This window comes from Manacus candei, unplaced genomic scaffold (assembly GCF_025592945.1).
Source record: "Manacus candei isolate 608988 ecotype Guabito, Panama unplaced genomic scaffold, ASM2559294v1 h1tg000034l, whole genome shotgun sequence".
NCBI lineage: Eukaryota > Metazoa > Chordata > Aves > Passeriformes > Pipridae > Manacus > Manacus candei.
Window position 1 is genome coordinate 2,962,666 of NW_026138082.1, and position 16,433 is coordinate 2,979,098.

The 16,433-nt window shown below is 45.3% G+C and overlaps 1 protein-coding gene across 1 annotated transcript; it reads right to left on the reverse strand.

The window, feature by feature from the left end:
* Positions 1–9,532: 9,532 nt before the first annotated feature.
* On the reverse strand, positions 9,533–13,614 carry TCF21 (transcription factor 21). The gene is made up of 3 exons (XM_051792633.1): positions 13,303–13,614; positions 12,494–12,946; positions 9,533–10,861 (listed from the first exon to the last, which is right to left on the reverse strand). Exons 2-3 carry the CDS (start codon positions 12,941–12,943, stop codon positions 10,772–10,774), a joined length of 540 nt encoding a protein of 179 aa, XP_051648593.1. The 5' UTR covers positions 12,944–12,946; positions 13,303–13,614; the 3' UTR covers positions 9,533–10,771.
* Positions 13,615–16,433: the final 2,819 nt, after the last annotated feature.

Here is a 16,433-nt window from a genome sequence, read left to right on the forward strand (position 1 = left end):
AACATCTCTGGGCAATCTGTTCCAGTGCTCGGTCACCTGCACGGTAAAGAAGTTCTTCCTCGTGTTCAGGTGGAACTTCTTGTGCATCAGTTTCTGCCCGTTGTCTCTTGTCCTAAAACTTTTGTCCGACTGATAAAAGGTTTCATCACGACCACATTCTCCCAGGCAGCGCCTTTGCCAGCGAACCCGCTGGGGATGTGATGCAGTCTGCACATCGGGCGTTGTGAACGTACCACATACCAGGTGCTCCTAGGAGGGCACTTTCCTTTGCACCTTCTCAGCTTGCTGCAGCCCCCCTAATCACTGCCTCGGCTGCTCCACACGCACTCCCTGTGCATTGATCTGACACAACTCAGCAGTCATTAGACAGGACTCAGAATAACAGCATGCTGCCAGTGTTGCTGCTGCATATGTGCATGTTGCACTGCAGCAAGACTCTGGTCGCTGCCTCTTGTTTCACAAATGAAGATTTTTTTTTTTAATTTAAAGCAATGTTGTTTGATACTGAAGGAATAGTCCACAGCAGTAAACTGTAGGACCTTGGTGTGTGAGCAGACTACTCACTCCAAGTGAGACAAAGATAGGAGCTAGTGACTGAGAAGTCTCAAATATGCCCAAGTCCCATAAGGAGGACTGTGTGGCCCTCAGTTCTTTTTTTTTTGCAGTTCTGATGTTAAAACGACTTAAGTAAGACTGCTGTTTTGCACTCTTTAAATATGCAGATTGTTTCATCTTTGCAAAGTGAACCTCTAAGCATGGTGCACGCTTAGAGGAGAGACAGAAGGGGACATGCAGACACAGAGGGGGTGCCTGGGATGGCACTGGTTCTTTCTGTCCAAGACATTCCTCCAAATTTGGCACGATCCCACCTATGCAATCTGTAGGGAGTTGAGCCTATGATTAACTACCTTTCAAGCTACATTTATATTTTCTCTTGGAAAAGCTGTTGTGCTTCACGTGGGAGCCCAGAAGCAAATGAGTGGCCCATTAAGGACTCACCACCCAGACTGAAGAATGAAATAAAGTTGTCAAGTAGACTTTAGGTTTAGAAAGACACGTTGGTCTTCACATGAAAAGTATATATATATGTATATTTATATGGATGTACTGCAGAATATTCACTGTATTGACAATTTCCTGTAACTGAGGATCTGTAATTATGTACTTTCCTTGTGTGATGTGGTAGCAGAATAGATTTAATTAGGGTAGAGGGAACAGTTATGAAATTTAAATTTTGAAGTCTTCAGAGCTGGCATATTTTCCTCTGCTAGATTCAGCTTAATCCTTGAAATGCATTACTAGGTTCACATGTCAAGAATAATTATTTCAAGTTCTCACTTCAAATCAGCCGCGAGTACATCAGTGACACAGTATGGTTAAAGCCGGTTTTGCTTCTCTGTTAGCAGCCTGGCTGCACACCGGCGTGCGACAGCACCGCCACCCCGCGGCTTCTTACAGGCACAGACCTACCGCCTTCAGATGAAGATGGTCAAGCGAGGCGAGATTTTCGAAACCAGGATTCTGAATTTACCATAGTTCAGTAACTCTGCACGGGATCTCCAGCATTTTTACAGAGAGCCTTAAGGCTGATTTTGTGCTTTATAGGGTTCAGCCTAAAGGCTCTTGAGTCGTTACAATTAACACAGCCACAGTGGGGTAGATTGTTTGATGTCTTTTCTGACAGTTCTTTCAGGTTCTGTATGGCAGTATCACAACAGATTCTGATTTATTTTTCTCTGAATAGCTGATCACATAGACAAGTTATGAAGAAAAGCTTTATAACCCTGATTTTGCTTGAATTCTGAGCTTGTGTTTTTTCAGCATAACCTTAAAGGTCTACAGAAATTCAAAACAAAATGTCTGCTAGCACGTACACATCCATTGTCAGTCTCCACGTGCTTGCTCTTTTCTGGGTATAACTTTTTCTAGCACGTATTTCTCAGAAATGCTCAGTCATCATTGGATATTATGAAAATTATTTTTACTGATGAAGAGATGAACCCTTACCATTTCAAAGTTTTGACTGCTTTGTCAGCCTGAGCTTTTCCTCTTTAGACTAGGACATGTTCTGAAGATTGCATCTTTAAATATATATTTGGAAAATGTGCAAATGTAAGCAAGTAGTTATAATCACATTAACATGGAATGCAAATAAGGTGATTGGGCACCTACCTAATTTGACTTGTAAGTTTATAAGTTGTGCCTGCAATTTTATTCTACATCTATATAGTTATGAAACTGGTTATCCTGTCCTTATGTGCTCTCCTTCCTGGTCTTCATTCCTCTGTGCAACTCCAACTTGGCTCCATGGCTTCCTCCACTAGTAGGACTGAGATGCTAAGGATTTCCCACCTGCAGGAACTGTGTCCTCATCTGCCTCTTGCTGTTGCTTGTTCTAAGTTATCAAATGCTGTACTGACATCAGACAGGGAAGGTACAGAGGCCATTTCTGACACTGTCACTTCCGTACTGTGTGATTTAATTTTCCTATGCCTTCCTTTCTCAATCTTTTGTTTGGGAAATAAAGAGGAGATGGAGGTGTGGGGAGGGTGTTTCCTGTGCTTGAACGTTCTGCAGCATGTAATCATGGGCTGCTTGGGACCATCAGTACTAGTGCTGGAAAAATAAGGATAACTCAACTTTAGACACTGGACATTTTTTTGTTAAGTAATTATAGGAATGAGTGTGAACAAAGATGCAACTTCATTATGTTGTTATTCATTTGTAACTGCAGGTTTCTTTAAAAAAAGAAGGTGCTCATCAAACTGAAGCAAATGCTTGGTTATCTGGGTTTTTCTATTTTTACAGAATTAACTTTCAATCAGCTAAAATCCTGTGCAAGATAGACTGTGGGAAGCTGTAGGGGGGGAGAGAAGAAAGCTGGATGGCTCCTTGAGGCAGCCCACAGCAAAGTCTAGATGAAGAGTTTTAAACAGCTGCAACTTAACTACTGTAGGATCCATGCAGAAGGTTGGATTGCATATTTGTGTGTTAAGAGGAAGCACCTAGGAGCAACCTGTGTCACAAACATTCTATAGAAATGACCTTGTGTGAAATGTTCACCAGCTGCATGCATATGATACTGCAGGTTAATTATAGGACATCTCCCAAGCTGACAGCCATCAGAGAATGAGCTTAAACCTGTGGCAGGAGATCAGTCAGGGAGGGAATCCTTCACTCGAGGGCTTACTTTATCAGGTGAAACAGTAAACTCAGATTTGGCTTCTCACACCTCTCTGATGATGTACAGTATGCCAGCACTGTGAAACTGTTACCTGCCTGCTGTAAGTGGCACTTAAACCAGCTCCACAATATTCAAACATTCTGTTTAATTTCATAATATGTATTATTTTATATATTTGTGTTTACAGAAAAGATAAATATAGTTACTGTATAGTATGTAAATATTTATGCCACATTTTTATATAGTGTATATATAGTGTATATATAGTGTATATATATTACATAGTGTGTGTATGTATGTATTGCATAATGTATATTGCTAGATATACTATTTAATATAGCATAAGCATATTAAGAAAATGGTGTTCAAGTACCTCAAAATAAAAGTCAAATTATCAGAATGTGGCTTTTTGTTAGTAAACTTTGCAATAATTTAGTACATATCTGTAGTTTCAGCCTCTACAACTTAATGGTATTTAGAGATGATGCATACCAACTTTCGTTGGAAGTAACAGAGGGGCACGGTGAAGATAGAATCAGAAGACTGAGTGTGAGGGAAATGAGAGAGAAATTTTGGGGGAAGATAGTAATGTTGGTTCCTCAGCAGTGTCCCTGCCATGCTATGTCTACCTGTAGCCAAACTGAGGGTGTTGGCCTTGGCTTGCCCTGCCCAGCTTGCTTCCTACCCCAGCAGGAAGATATTAAGCAGGTACAAACAGCACCTACTGACTGTCTGAATCCTTCCCATGGACTTAAGTAGAAATGGACTCCATTTCAGATCTTGGCACAAGGTTAACATGATGCTAATTGGCAGTGGTGAGAAAGAGGTACTCTGAGGACATATGTCAAATTTTGGTGTCAGGGAACTAACAAACAACTCGGGTAGAAAAGATACTGTAAAGCTTAATAGAGTGGGTAACAAATGAACAGAGGTTTTCAATGTCATAATTTAGGATATAATGTTGTTTAAATCTCATGTTATGTTTGTTCTTGAACTTGGTCTCTTGCTTTTAGTGACCTTTAATCTTCATATAAATTAGTTACAAGATACAAATAACAAAGAGGGTTCCCATTAAGAATTTGGCCCATAAAGGAAAGCAGGTTGATGTAGAAAACAAGTGAGAAGAGCATGAGGCTGGGGTGAGACAAAGGCATTGAGTATCTCTATTGCTGTAGCTTCTAAGGCTGCAGTAAGACTGATAAATAAAATAAGGCCAAGGCTTATTTTTCATAGTGCTTGGGTTTCAGTAGGGTCCTTGCTACACCTTTGGCCTGTGTGACTTTCTCCCAGAAAGTATCCAAGCATGCTTTGGAGTAGTGTATGCCAGGGACTGTTCTTACCTTTTGGTGAGAGTGGAATAAAACACAAGTATATGTGGATGTGACCTCAGCCACAGCACCTACTGTTGGAGCCAGAGCATGGTCAATAGCCTGGTTTATCTATTCTAGCAAGTGTAGGTGTAGACATAGATACAGTCTTAGAGGATCCCTCCTTACAACTGTCTGATTCCTATTCTTTGTAGGATAGCAAAGATCCCTGGTGATTTCAGCGTGCCTACCAGAACAGCTCATGGGTTTGTGCACCAGAAGAGCTGGTGCCCTAAGCCTTTTCCAGGTTTACATGTGAACCTTCAGCCAGTCATTTGTCAGCTCTGTGCCTCTTCCCATCTGTATAATGATAGTGGCCTCCTATAGAAAAACATTTGGTCATGAGAGGATGGCCAAATGCTGAAAGGCAACTCCTGTCTTCTGTGTACTTTCTGTATTGTCTTTGAGATGCCAACAGTGTAAAAGTCCCTGTGTAAGAAACAAAACTGTGTGTTATTAGTGAGGAAGAACTGTTCCCATTCTGCTTAGCTCAACCATCGAAAAGCATTACAGGAAATAGGATGCTGAAGCGAGAGGCCGTGCTGACACTTCAATTGCTTGTCACACGTGATGGTCTTTGCCTCTTCCCTGACAGGGGAGGGGAGTGCCACTGCAGCAGCCTGGGAAACCATCCAGTGGGACGGTTATCTGTGTGAGCGCATCCCTGGGAGCGTTTGCTGCCGGTGCCCACTCCTCCTCCTCTGCTGCTGCTGTGCAGGCTTTCACAGATGTTCCTCCCAGAAAAGGCAGCTGCAGCTCTCAACCTCTTCGTTTCCATCTCCCTGGTGGTCTGGCTCCACCCATCTGTGATGGAGCTGCTAATAGTTCTTTCCTTCCCCAACCCTCCTGTTGCAAGGACTAAGCTATCGTAGTCACAGGAAGAGGAATTATTTTTTGCATTTTTCCCCCTTTCTTCTTGTCTCCTGGCTGTATAGCTGTACCCTTCCTTTCTTTCCCTAGTGTTTCCGATTCTTGTTTCTTAAACAGTATGTAAACAACTGAGAAAAACTTGAGAGTGCAGATAAGCCATATTTACAGTCAGATATGGTCTTACAGTTAACACAGCAGCCTGAGGTCTAAATAAGAGTTGAGTTTTTTAGTTTGTTGAAGGAAAAGTACATCTTAAAATTTAAAGGGAAGGAAGGATTTGCATTCGTTTTTATTCTCCTACTTTTGTTATGATCTTTTTTCTCCTTGCAAGGAAGTTTTGATCTTTCCCCTCCCTATGTAAGGACCGCATAGCTGTTTGCATACATGCGCGTTGGCTTGAAAACACATTTCATCTGTTTACAAGTTTCAGTTTAAGGGCAAAATACTAAGGCAAGAAAATGCGTCATCTCTGGGCTGTTGTGACCCTAGGGTATGTCCACGCCACATTTCGGAAATGGGATGACTGCATGCCTAGGCCTACTCAAAGCTGGTGTTACACTCAGAGGCACCAGTGTCTGAAGTGAACTGAAGAAAAATCAGTTACTTGCAGAACTTTGCTGAGTTTGGGGTCTGCTGGCAGCAATCCTTGCAAAGGTAACACGTGGCTTTTTCCCATCCCTCCCAAAGCATAGCTTTTAGGTCAGACCTATGACATCTCAGGGTTGCAGAAATTCACAAAGCCATAGCACATCAGTAGCTTTGCAGCAGTATAGACAAAAAAGTGCCACTATTACTGGTTGTGCCACTTCCCATCCATAAGGTATGCTGGGCTGAAGAGCATGAAGCAATTAATGGCTGAATAGTGAACACAAGGTTATATTTACCCTATGGGCCTGCATTTGACAGCACAGCCTTAATGCAGGAGTAGTCAGTGCTATATGGGCCAGCAACGAACATGAACAATTTGGCTCAGGAGAGCTGGCTGTCAGGAGAAATTCTGTATGGCGGTTTTCCAGGTGTGTATAAATGGAAATTACAGAATGCTCTTTTTTGCTGCCACAAATTTCAGTTTTGTTCCATTGAAATTGAGATTCACTTCAATGTCATTGAAATTTCTTTTGTCAGTCCCTTTTGTGAGACCATGAGTTCTAATCTAAATTCAGATATCCAGATAAAAATTAGAAATACCCTGCAATTATATCAGATTATACCCTCCACTTGTACACCATATATATATAAGATTTGTTCTCTTTTAAAAAGCTTATTACCTGCAATTAGATGTCTTTTCCATATTTTATTTTTTTTACTAGAAATAATTATCAATGGTAATGACAATAGGGTTTCAGCAAAAATTACCTTTTTTTGAAAAATTTTGAAATTTTGAAAATTTTGAAAAATGTATTTTTGAAAAATATATGCAATTTGTTAGCAAAGAAACATATTTTTTCAGGCAGAAACAACTGTGGGGTTACCGACTGTGGGGTTACCAAAACCAACCTGTGCTTGTGATCCAGTCATTATATCCAGGATTCAAACCAGCTTCCCTACAGAAGAAACCGCACAGATTTTCTGTGTCTTTTAGTTTCTGAGGTGAGCTGGGAATTTTGACCTTGGAGGCACTTTAAAGAATAAGCAATATTGCCCATGTTCTCCTTATGCACTTTGCAGCTTGGGGGCATGATCATCGCCGTGACCTCGCTGCCCCAGCCAGTGCCCAGGACAGCAAGGCATTTGCAGGTGTCTGCAAATTGGGCTTCTTGCTATGCTGATGTTTCAGGATGGCAGATTTCCATCCCAGCGAGAGGATAAGATAAGCCTAAAATGTATTTTCTGTAATGGATGGAAAAATTCTTGCTCCTAAAGACCTTATAGACTGTGAAAACTGCTGCAAAGCAGTACAATGTCACCACCAAACCCAGGAGCCCAAGCACTGAGTGCAGCACTGCAAATAAAGGATTTTGCTAGTCTCTAGCTGAACTGAAAAATGGTCATGAAAGAGCAGGGTGATACTCGGTTTCCTTCCTTCCAAAGAACAACAACAACAACAACCAAAAAAAAAAAAAAAGAAAAAAAAAAAGAAAAAAAAGAAAGAATAATAGTATTAAAATCAAATAGGACTAACCTTTTTCTAGAGTTCTTGTCTAAAACACATAGATCCATAAGCAAGTTTTCTGTGAACTTGTATCCTGTGATTGAAGCAGTGTTTGGAGCTTCATCTGCAACTGGCATTTTGCTCTGTATGCTTTGGAATCTAATAAAGGCTGAATTTATGTTGAAATTAAATTCAGAATTTAAAGACTTTTTCTGTTCTCTACTCAGCTGCCTGTTTTCACAGAAAAAATGAAAAATTATAGTAACTTAGTTATCTTTGAGACCTCTGTCAAATCCAGCTGAAATCAGGCAATGAGTTGAAATATTATTAGGAGGGAATGTATACAGACACTCACACAGCTGCATCTACATCCATGTAGATACAGAAAGATAAACCAAATCAACTGTGTTTCCACGTGGAGAAGGAGTATAATTTGATAAATATGAAAATGCATCACTTTATACATAAAAGCAAGAAAGAAAACAAAATATTTTCTTTAAAATCATTAACATCAATATTTAAACCTATTCCCTGTTTTCCTTAGCACATTTGCAAGTTCCTTTCAAAATCATGAGTTGCTTCAGTCAGATTAGGCATACATTTTCTGTTTGAAAATATTTTGCAGTAAAATTGCACTCATCAGCAGGGTGGAATAATTTCACTTGTTCTCCTCAGATATGTGGTAGAACTCTTAATTCATCTAAGAAAGTTGGGCTGTTGAAGCCAACACCGTTAGATCTCTGCCCTTACACAAGAAATCAGTGGACCAAGAGTTCCCAGACACAAAAATGCCTCTGGAAAATATATTCATTGCCTTCAAAATTGAGATAAAGCTACTAATTATTTTACAGTAAGAGTTGTTATTTACCTTTCTGTGTATTGCTGGTTGCTTTTGTTTATTTCTTGTTGCTTTTACCCTTTTTTTGTTGCTGAACTGTTGCTCAGAGGAAAGGACTGAGGAAGGTGGAAGATGCTTGAGGAACAGTTTAGTCCCTAATATGCTTGCAATGTAGACTGCTAGATAAAGTGAAGAGCAGCATCAGAAGTAATGGTGTCTACAGCCTCTTCTTACCGTTCCATTTACCTGCAGCTTTTGGCACATGGTTACAACTGTATTCCTCACATTTCACGGGGTACTATTGTATTTCTCCCTTCTCATTCTTCAGTGATGAATTTCAGGTGGCAAATGAACACTGCATATGGTTAACTCAATTAGCTGGGAAGATGCTGAGTGCAGTTAGCAAGCATTGCAAAGCAGGGTGGCAAAAAAGCACGGTTTAGAACATTTTGAATTCAACTCAATGTTATGAATATCAATTTCTGCTTTCTAGAAGGAAATCAGCACTTAGCTATGAGTCTTGACCAGGTGTTAGTTAGTAGGGATTGAAGTCAAGATTTTGAGTGGTTAAATCCAGTGGTTAATTTCAATACAGTGAGGTAAATTTACTAGTTAAAATATGCATTTGCCATATCAGTCATCTGCACTTTTCTTAAGGCAAAGGGCCTCTATTCTGTCTCCCTTTAACAGACTAGCAATTCCCACTGAATTTCCCAGTGCTTGTAGGAAAAAGATGAGCCTGTTCAGCTATGCCTCCCAGAGTTACTCATCTCTTTGCTAGAGTGGTGGCTGTTCAGGGTATGTGTTTGGCAGTAAAGTCAGTCAATCCTGTGTGTGTAACTGCATGTCTCACCTGGTGTGGCCCCGCTCAGCACAACTGAAGTTGCACATGGTTAGGCCAGGCGAAGAGGTCTGCTTTTAATTGTGTGGGATGGAGATAAAGCTGTGAAAAAGTGAAATTAAACAGCTCCCCCCTTCAAGACCATTAGGACTATACAGCAGGCTCTGGCCCTTTCCATAATGAAGGCCGAGATGTTTGCACAGCCCTCGGCTTGCAGTGAGCTGCTTTAATTAAACCTAGCCTAGCCCACGCATGAACCCAACTGGTGAATTCGGGTTGCCTGGAGGACGTGCCACCTCGTCCAGTTATCTCAGGGAAAAGTGGGGGATGAGAATAAACACAACCCAGGCTGCACAGATGCTCGGGGAGGCTTAGCGCCTGCCTGCGGGATACCTGTGGCTCCCGCGCTGCCTGTGACCGTACCTCAGACCCTGCCACCGCCCCCCCGCAACCAGCCGAGACGGAGGACTTGGTCCGGGGGACGGCCCTGCAGCCCCTGCTGCCCCTCTCGTGCTTTCGGCCAGAAAGTACAGAGGTATCAAACGGAACCGCGGGATGGTATTGAAAGAGCAAGTGAGGCGGAAATTTAAAGCCCCTCTGCTAATAATAACAGTATAAATAACCGAAGACGTCTTGTAAACAGTGCGGTCATAACCCTGAAACATTAAACAGCGTGGTGGGATCTGGCGCATCAGCTGCCGGCGGCCGCTGCTGGTGCAGGGGGAGCGCCCCGCACTCCTGTTTATCTCAGCCTCATCTCCCGCGGGCGCGCTGATCGATAGAGAAGAGATGTTTAAGTTAAAAATTCCCAGCACTGAGGACCGACTGTGCTTTATCAATAGATCACTGCTCCTGTCCCCGCGGAGCGGATCGGAGCGGCGGGGGTGGCTCCCGCAGTGCCCGGTCGCCGGGCTGGGCTCCCGCAGCGAGGACGAGCTGCGGGCCCAGTCACCCCCTCCTCCAGGGGTTTGCTCCAGGTCTCTAGCTCCAGGGAAGCAGACCTCCCGTGGGCCGGGGCAGAGAGAAGGGATCCCCGCAGCGCGGTCGCTTCGGGGAGCGGCGGAGGCAGCGAAGGCGCAGTCCTTACCCCGGCGAGCCCGAGAGTCGCAAACGAACACTTCCACCGCTCCGTGTTCAGTAGAAAGGAAGGTTTATTCACAGAAATAGAGCAGAACCTGCTTGAAGAAAATATATCTGTATATCTTTAGGTTGAATTACTTCATAGACATGACTGTCAAAGTCAGTTTTTCTAGGCATCTACATATTTCACAGGTCTCAGACAAAAGATACACGCGTGGTAGGTTTTGTTTGATCTCTGTCTTTTCTCTAGTAGCGCTTGAACCAGCAAGGCTGTGGTTGCAGGACACTCAACTGTACACGCATTTAATAAAGTTAAATAGAGTCGGGATCTCTCGGGGTGGATGGAGTCTTTGCTAGGGCACATTTGGTCTCCTTTGCGCCGGGAGAGCGGCTCTCCCCATGGCTCTGCCCGGGGCCCGGGGCAGCGGCGGGGCCGCGGCGGGTCCCTGCCCGCTCCCCGGCCGCGCCGGGACGGACGCTGCTGGCCCGACCGCGGGGCTCAGGATGCCGTCGGGCCGCACAAGCGGTTTGTGTTCACCACTTCTTTCAGGTCACTCTCGGGTTTGCCGGCTACCATAAAAGGCCAAGTCTGTAGCCAGGAAAAGACACGGGTGGGAAGGGGGTTACACAGGGAAAAATGCAAATTGCAACGCTCATTTTGCCATCGGGTCCGGCTCGGGAGTGCCCGGGGGGACCGAGCCCGGCATCCACCGCCTGAGCCCGCTTCGGGCAGCGCTCAGCGGGGCTCAGGCCGGGGCAGTCGCCGCTGACTTCGGCGAGGAATCTTTTGCCGGCGGCTGATGCCGTTTTGCCTCACAGCCGTGGCGGTCCCTCCGGGCGTCCTCGGGGCGGCGGAGCCCGTCTGATCCGCGACAGGAGGGACGGAGAAAGGAGGTGGGGAGGAAGCCGCCCGGCTTCAGTACATTCTGCATCCCCCCGGCACAGTCGCCTCGGGCACCCCGTCGCAGGCGCGCCGCCCCCGCGCTTGGTTGTGACCGGCGTGGGGACCCTAACCCGCCTCTCGCCCCGCCGCGATCTCTGGGTGCAGGAGCCGCTCGGGGCCCCAGCAGTCCCCGGCCGCTCTCCCCGGCCTCCTGCGGCTCGGGGAGTATGCTTTGGTGTGCCTCCGTGTGGGAGCAGGGGTGTGTGTTATGTCAGTATTGGGTGTTGGTTTTGTTTTACTTCATTTTTCCCCCCATGTCGTTGCGCTGAGGATTTTTATCTTAATCACAAACTATTTCCCAGGCCCTTATCAGCTAACAGCGGGTAATGTACTTTCCCTCAGAGTCCAGAGCTCAAAAGGCAGAGTCTGACCCTAGTGAATTGTCCCCAGATCCCCTCTGTGATCCCTTTAGGCATCAGGATCCGCATGTGTGGGTAATGTAAAGCTTGTACAAAGTCTAAAAAGAGCCCAGGGAGATCTTACTCGCCCCTGGTTTACATCATTTGTATGTATTTTTAGAGCTGGAAATCGGATGTTTCTGGTGGCTGGGTATGGTTGGGAGACCTCAGGCTGCTTGGGAAAACTTTCAGTGTGTGGTGGGAGCAGCAGGAAGGACACCGCATAGCCTAGGGAGAGGCACTGTGGAGTGTGCCTGGGGCAGACACCTTCCCTGGGGAGTCCGCACTTGTATTTATTTCTCCTTTACCAGTTTACACGGATAGGAGAAATATCCTGGACCCAGCAAACTTGAGTGGCTGAGCACAGAGCCCCAAGACCTCTGTCTTTAAAAAGTTAGGGCTTGGGGGGACTATTATGACAGGAAACATTATGGTAGAGATGCAGGATAAGAATAAATCCCAGGTCCTTGGCTTAGGCCCTTCCTCAAACATACTCTTTTCTACCTAAATTCCTGTACCTGCCTACTTGCAGGTAGAAAGCTACCATCAACCCTCTGAGGTTTCTCAGGCATTTCTGGGGCAGTAAAGAGTAAAGCCTACCCCTGTCTATTTGTGGTCAGCATGGCCCCTGCCTGTCTTCTGGAGGGGATGGCTAGGAGCAGCAGAGGGGGCCCGGAAGGCTTGGTGTGCGGGATATAGAGCAAGAGGGTAGCTGGGACCCTGTTCCCTCACACACTACCGCTTTCCATCCCACTGGCACATGACTGTCTGTGGGAAGCACAGTGAAATTTTGTCCCTGCACATGCCCCATCCCAGCTTCTCACCCACCTCTACCCATGTACACGCAAAGAGTACCTGGCCCGAACGGGCTCTGACTTACCAAGTTGACTGGGTGGATGTAGCCGTTTTCATATTTGTCATTGGCCAGGATCTGCCTCAGGTGAGCAATGTAGCTGGAGGCCAATCTCAAGGTGTCCAGTTTGGAAAGTTTGGTGTCTGGGGGCACCCAGGGCAGGGTGGTCTTAAGCCTGGAGAAGGCTTTGCTAAGGACCCTCATCCTTGCCCTCTCCCTGGCGTTGGCAGCATTTCTCTGTACCTGCTTTCCCTCCTGGCTCACTCCATTTAAAGGGGTCTTCTTGGGGGGAGCTTTTTTCCTCTTGCCCGAGGCCCCTCTCCCCTTCTGAGGGGAGCCATTCTCGCCATTGGATCCCTCCTCGTTGCTCTCGGTGGACGCCCCAAACTCTTTGTTAGTATCCATTTTCAGGCCATCGCATTCCAGCATCTCCACCTCCTGCAGATCTTCTACATCGCTGAGGGACCCAGTGGACATGGTCTGGAAGATGCCAAACGACCAGCAGGAAAGGGGGAGGGGGGGAGGAAGAGCAGCTCCTTGAATCTATTTCAAGGCCGTGTAGGAGAGAAGGGGTGCCAGTATTTTCCTCCCCTTCCCTCCCCGCCCAGGACTAAGGCACAATACCAGCCCAGAAAGGATCCCCGCCCTCCCGCCCCCCAACCCTGCTTTGCCTGTGCCTGAGGGAGGGAGATTGTGAGAGAGGGAGAGAAAGAGGGAGCGAGAAAGCCGAGGAATTTAGTGAGGACACTAGTAATTTATCTGGGGGATAAGAGAGGCGGATCCAGCCCAGGGGAGGGGCCCTGCCCACTGAGCACACCACATCCCCAATCACAGACCTTTACACAGGACAGAGAATGAGGTATCCCAGCAAGCCTTTGCCGAGAGCTCAGAACTGGGATTCAAATCTTCACAACTGGACTAAAACAACTTGCTTGCACTCTGTTCCCCTGCTCTGTCTTTCTATCCTCCCCCTTCCTCCTCCTCCTCCTCCTTCTCCTCCTCTTCTCCCTCCCCACTTCCCTTTTCAGCCCCAGAGTTGCTCTCCCCCTCTCTGCCTCCTAGATGACCCAGGCAGCTGGTGTCATGATTCTTGATGAAAGCCAAAATGGGTCATGAGCACAGAGAGCAGCAGATCCACCAGCCAAGCCTTCCAGGGAGCTTTGTAATGCGTGCTGTCGAAACGCTGTCCTGTAGCCTAATCTGGGGGAGATTTGTGGATGATTATATTTGCAAATGCATCCTGTCCAGCTAGTAGCATATTCCAGGAAGGGAGTGCTCCTCTGCCTGTCCAGCAGTGTGGACCTTGCCGTCACAGCCCAGGGGCTGGAGGCAGGAAGATCTGACTTCTTCCAGCCTTCCGGGGTGACATCCAACAAGCCCCAGTCCCTTCTCACTCACTGAGTCCTCCCAGCTGTAAATGTTGCGGAAGATTTCTGGTCCGCAGGTGTCCTGAGTGGCCAGGATCCTGGCTGGCCATGAGCCCCACTGAGCTGAGGGGATTGTCATGCTGGGGGGGTGGGGGTGGGCTGCCAATAGGGTGGCAAGGGTGTGCATGAAATGAAGGGAAAGGATGGGGGTTATTGGATGATAGAGATCCCTCAGAAGAAAAACCCTTTTCTTGGTGTGCGATTGCAGAGCAGATGTCAGTGGTTCATTCTGCTGTACCCGTGCTTTGTCTGCCAATTCATGGATGCTCAAAAGTCAGGGAGTTTTGCCTGAATAAAGAGGTGAGATAAGGGATAAAACCCCTTCTGTGAGAGGGGTGGGACTGAGAGCATTAGGCCGGGCTTTGCAACCCAGCCAAACATTCCCAGTAGTTTTACCACAAGTGTGAATTAGCGGGTTGCTGTGTAGTTTGAATGAACAGACATATGCTGCTGTTGCAATCTTTATGCACATGTGTATTCAGTCTCAGCAGAGCAGGCTTTTAAAAGTGGTTAACCTTGTCTTATCCCTTCTTCTTCTCCATGTAAAACAGTCTCCTAAACCCACATGTGGAGCCCAAAGAGGTCAGTGAAGCAGGAACTTGCTCCCATAGCTCCTTCCCCCCTCACACAGTTCCTGAAACCTCGCAGATGCCCCAGCAGCCTGGGTTTTGTACACAGGGGACTGAAGAGCTGGGCACAATCTGCACACGGGACCTCTCTGGACACAGGGACTGATCTGATTGCATGAGCAAGCCACTTATTCAACTGCTTACCTGAGGATTCACATAGCTCCAGACAAAAATTTGCAGCCTCAGATGTGGCTTGATAGTTAATCCAAAGTCACTGGAGTGACAGAAAGAGTCTCTTACTGATCTGTGTAAGCATCACATGGAGTTGTCTGCATGCACTAACTAAAAAACAACCATCCAAACAAAAATTGTGGAGGGCCAAAATGGTAAGTCTGATGAATGCTTTGCACTGTCTGCAGATTTCAAGTTTCAGTAGCAGGCAGAATGTCATTTTTGACAACCAGCAAGGAGGTGTTGCCTATGTCTTGATCCATGTTGGCTTCTTGGTTCATGTAAACCAGAAGAAAAAAGGGCAAATCTAAACTCTAAACCACCTCTTTACTCTTTGTCTGGAAGATAACACCTTCCCACTCACAATAGGATAAGGACACTAAGATATCATATCTCCAAGCCTCAGGCTTTTGGGAATTCACTGACTTCTAACATCATGTAGTGTTAACTGTGCCCTGTTTCTGTTTTTCTGTGTATAAACTAAACAGATTGTCAGCGTATCCATCCTAATTAATGAATTAGCTTTGGGGGGTTTTTGCCTTTTTTTTTCCTTTATAACATTGCTGGTACAGATCTAAAATATTACTAATCACCAATGGAGATTTATGAGTCTCCTTATTTTCTAGGCCTGATTGTTGTTTGTGCAGGTGGAGATTTAAATGGCCATATCGATTGCAGAGATTTATAGTCCAAGTGATTGATGTTAGAATTGAGCTACAAGACTCTTATTGGAGCGAGGATGACAGAAAACCAAGTTGAGGTTGCTTATGTCTCTAAGCATGAATGACCAGAGAGGACAAAATCCCATCAAAATTTCAGCATCAGAAGTTCCCAGAAGAATAAACCAACAAAAATATATACCAATAGCCCTTCCATCATTTATTTTCAACTTTACTTTAGTAATTTCTAAACTTTTGTTGTAAAAAGTAGAAGGAATAATCTGGCTTTTTAAAAATGTCTTTACTATGCTGCTACATGTGCATTCTGAATATCAACATATGCATACATGTATGTTATGAGCCTTAGAATTTCCATATATGTGCAGTTTTTACTTATTTACATACATTTTTGAGTCCTCAAAGCCATTGAAATTGACCTAATACAGATCACACACTTCTGTGGAGACACAGGATGCATTTTTGTATTCATTTTGTGGAGATTATTGCATGTATATGATGTACGCTCACATACATATAGTATAATATACATAATGTCTATTGTGCATACAAACTATGACACACTCTTTTAACAACATATTTATCCATTTTTCCCTCTCCAAGAGGGCCAGCATGGGCAAAAAACATGTCCTCTCATCTCCAGGAAACTCCTGCTTCCTTATTTGTTTGTTATGTGACTTGAATCTCTGCTTTTCCAACCTTCCTTCTCCTTATGTCCTACATGGCAAGCCCAGGGCTTATACCCCTAATCTGGCTCCCACTTTCAATCCTTTGTCCCTCACCTGTATTTCCTTGCCCAGTCCTCCTGACTCTCTGAAGTGCTACCCTGATTTGAAATAGACACTGACAGTGTGGAAACCAACCTAATCCTGTGGGAAGGGTAAAACTGGGGTGGCTGCAGCCACTTCCATAATGGTGTTACCACTTGCTTCTCCAGTTAGATGACTGGGACTACAGAGTAGCCACTAAGTTAATAACTGGCTGGGAAAGACAAAGTCCTTTTGGCCTTCCCAGTATATTCGGTTCTTTATTCATGTTTTAAAAAGGAAGTTGAAATACTGGC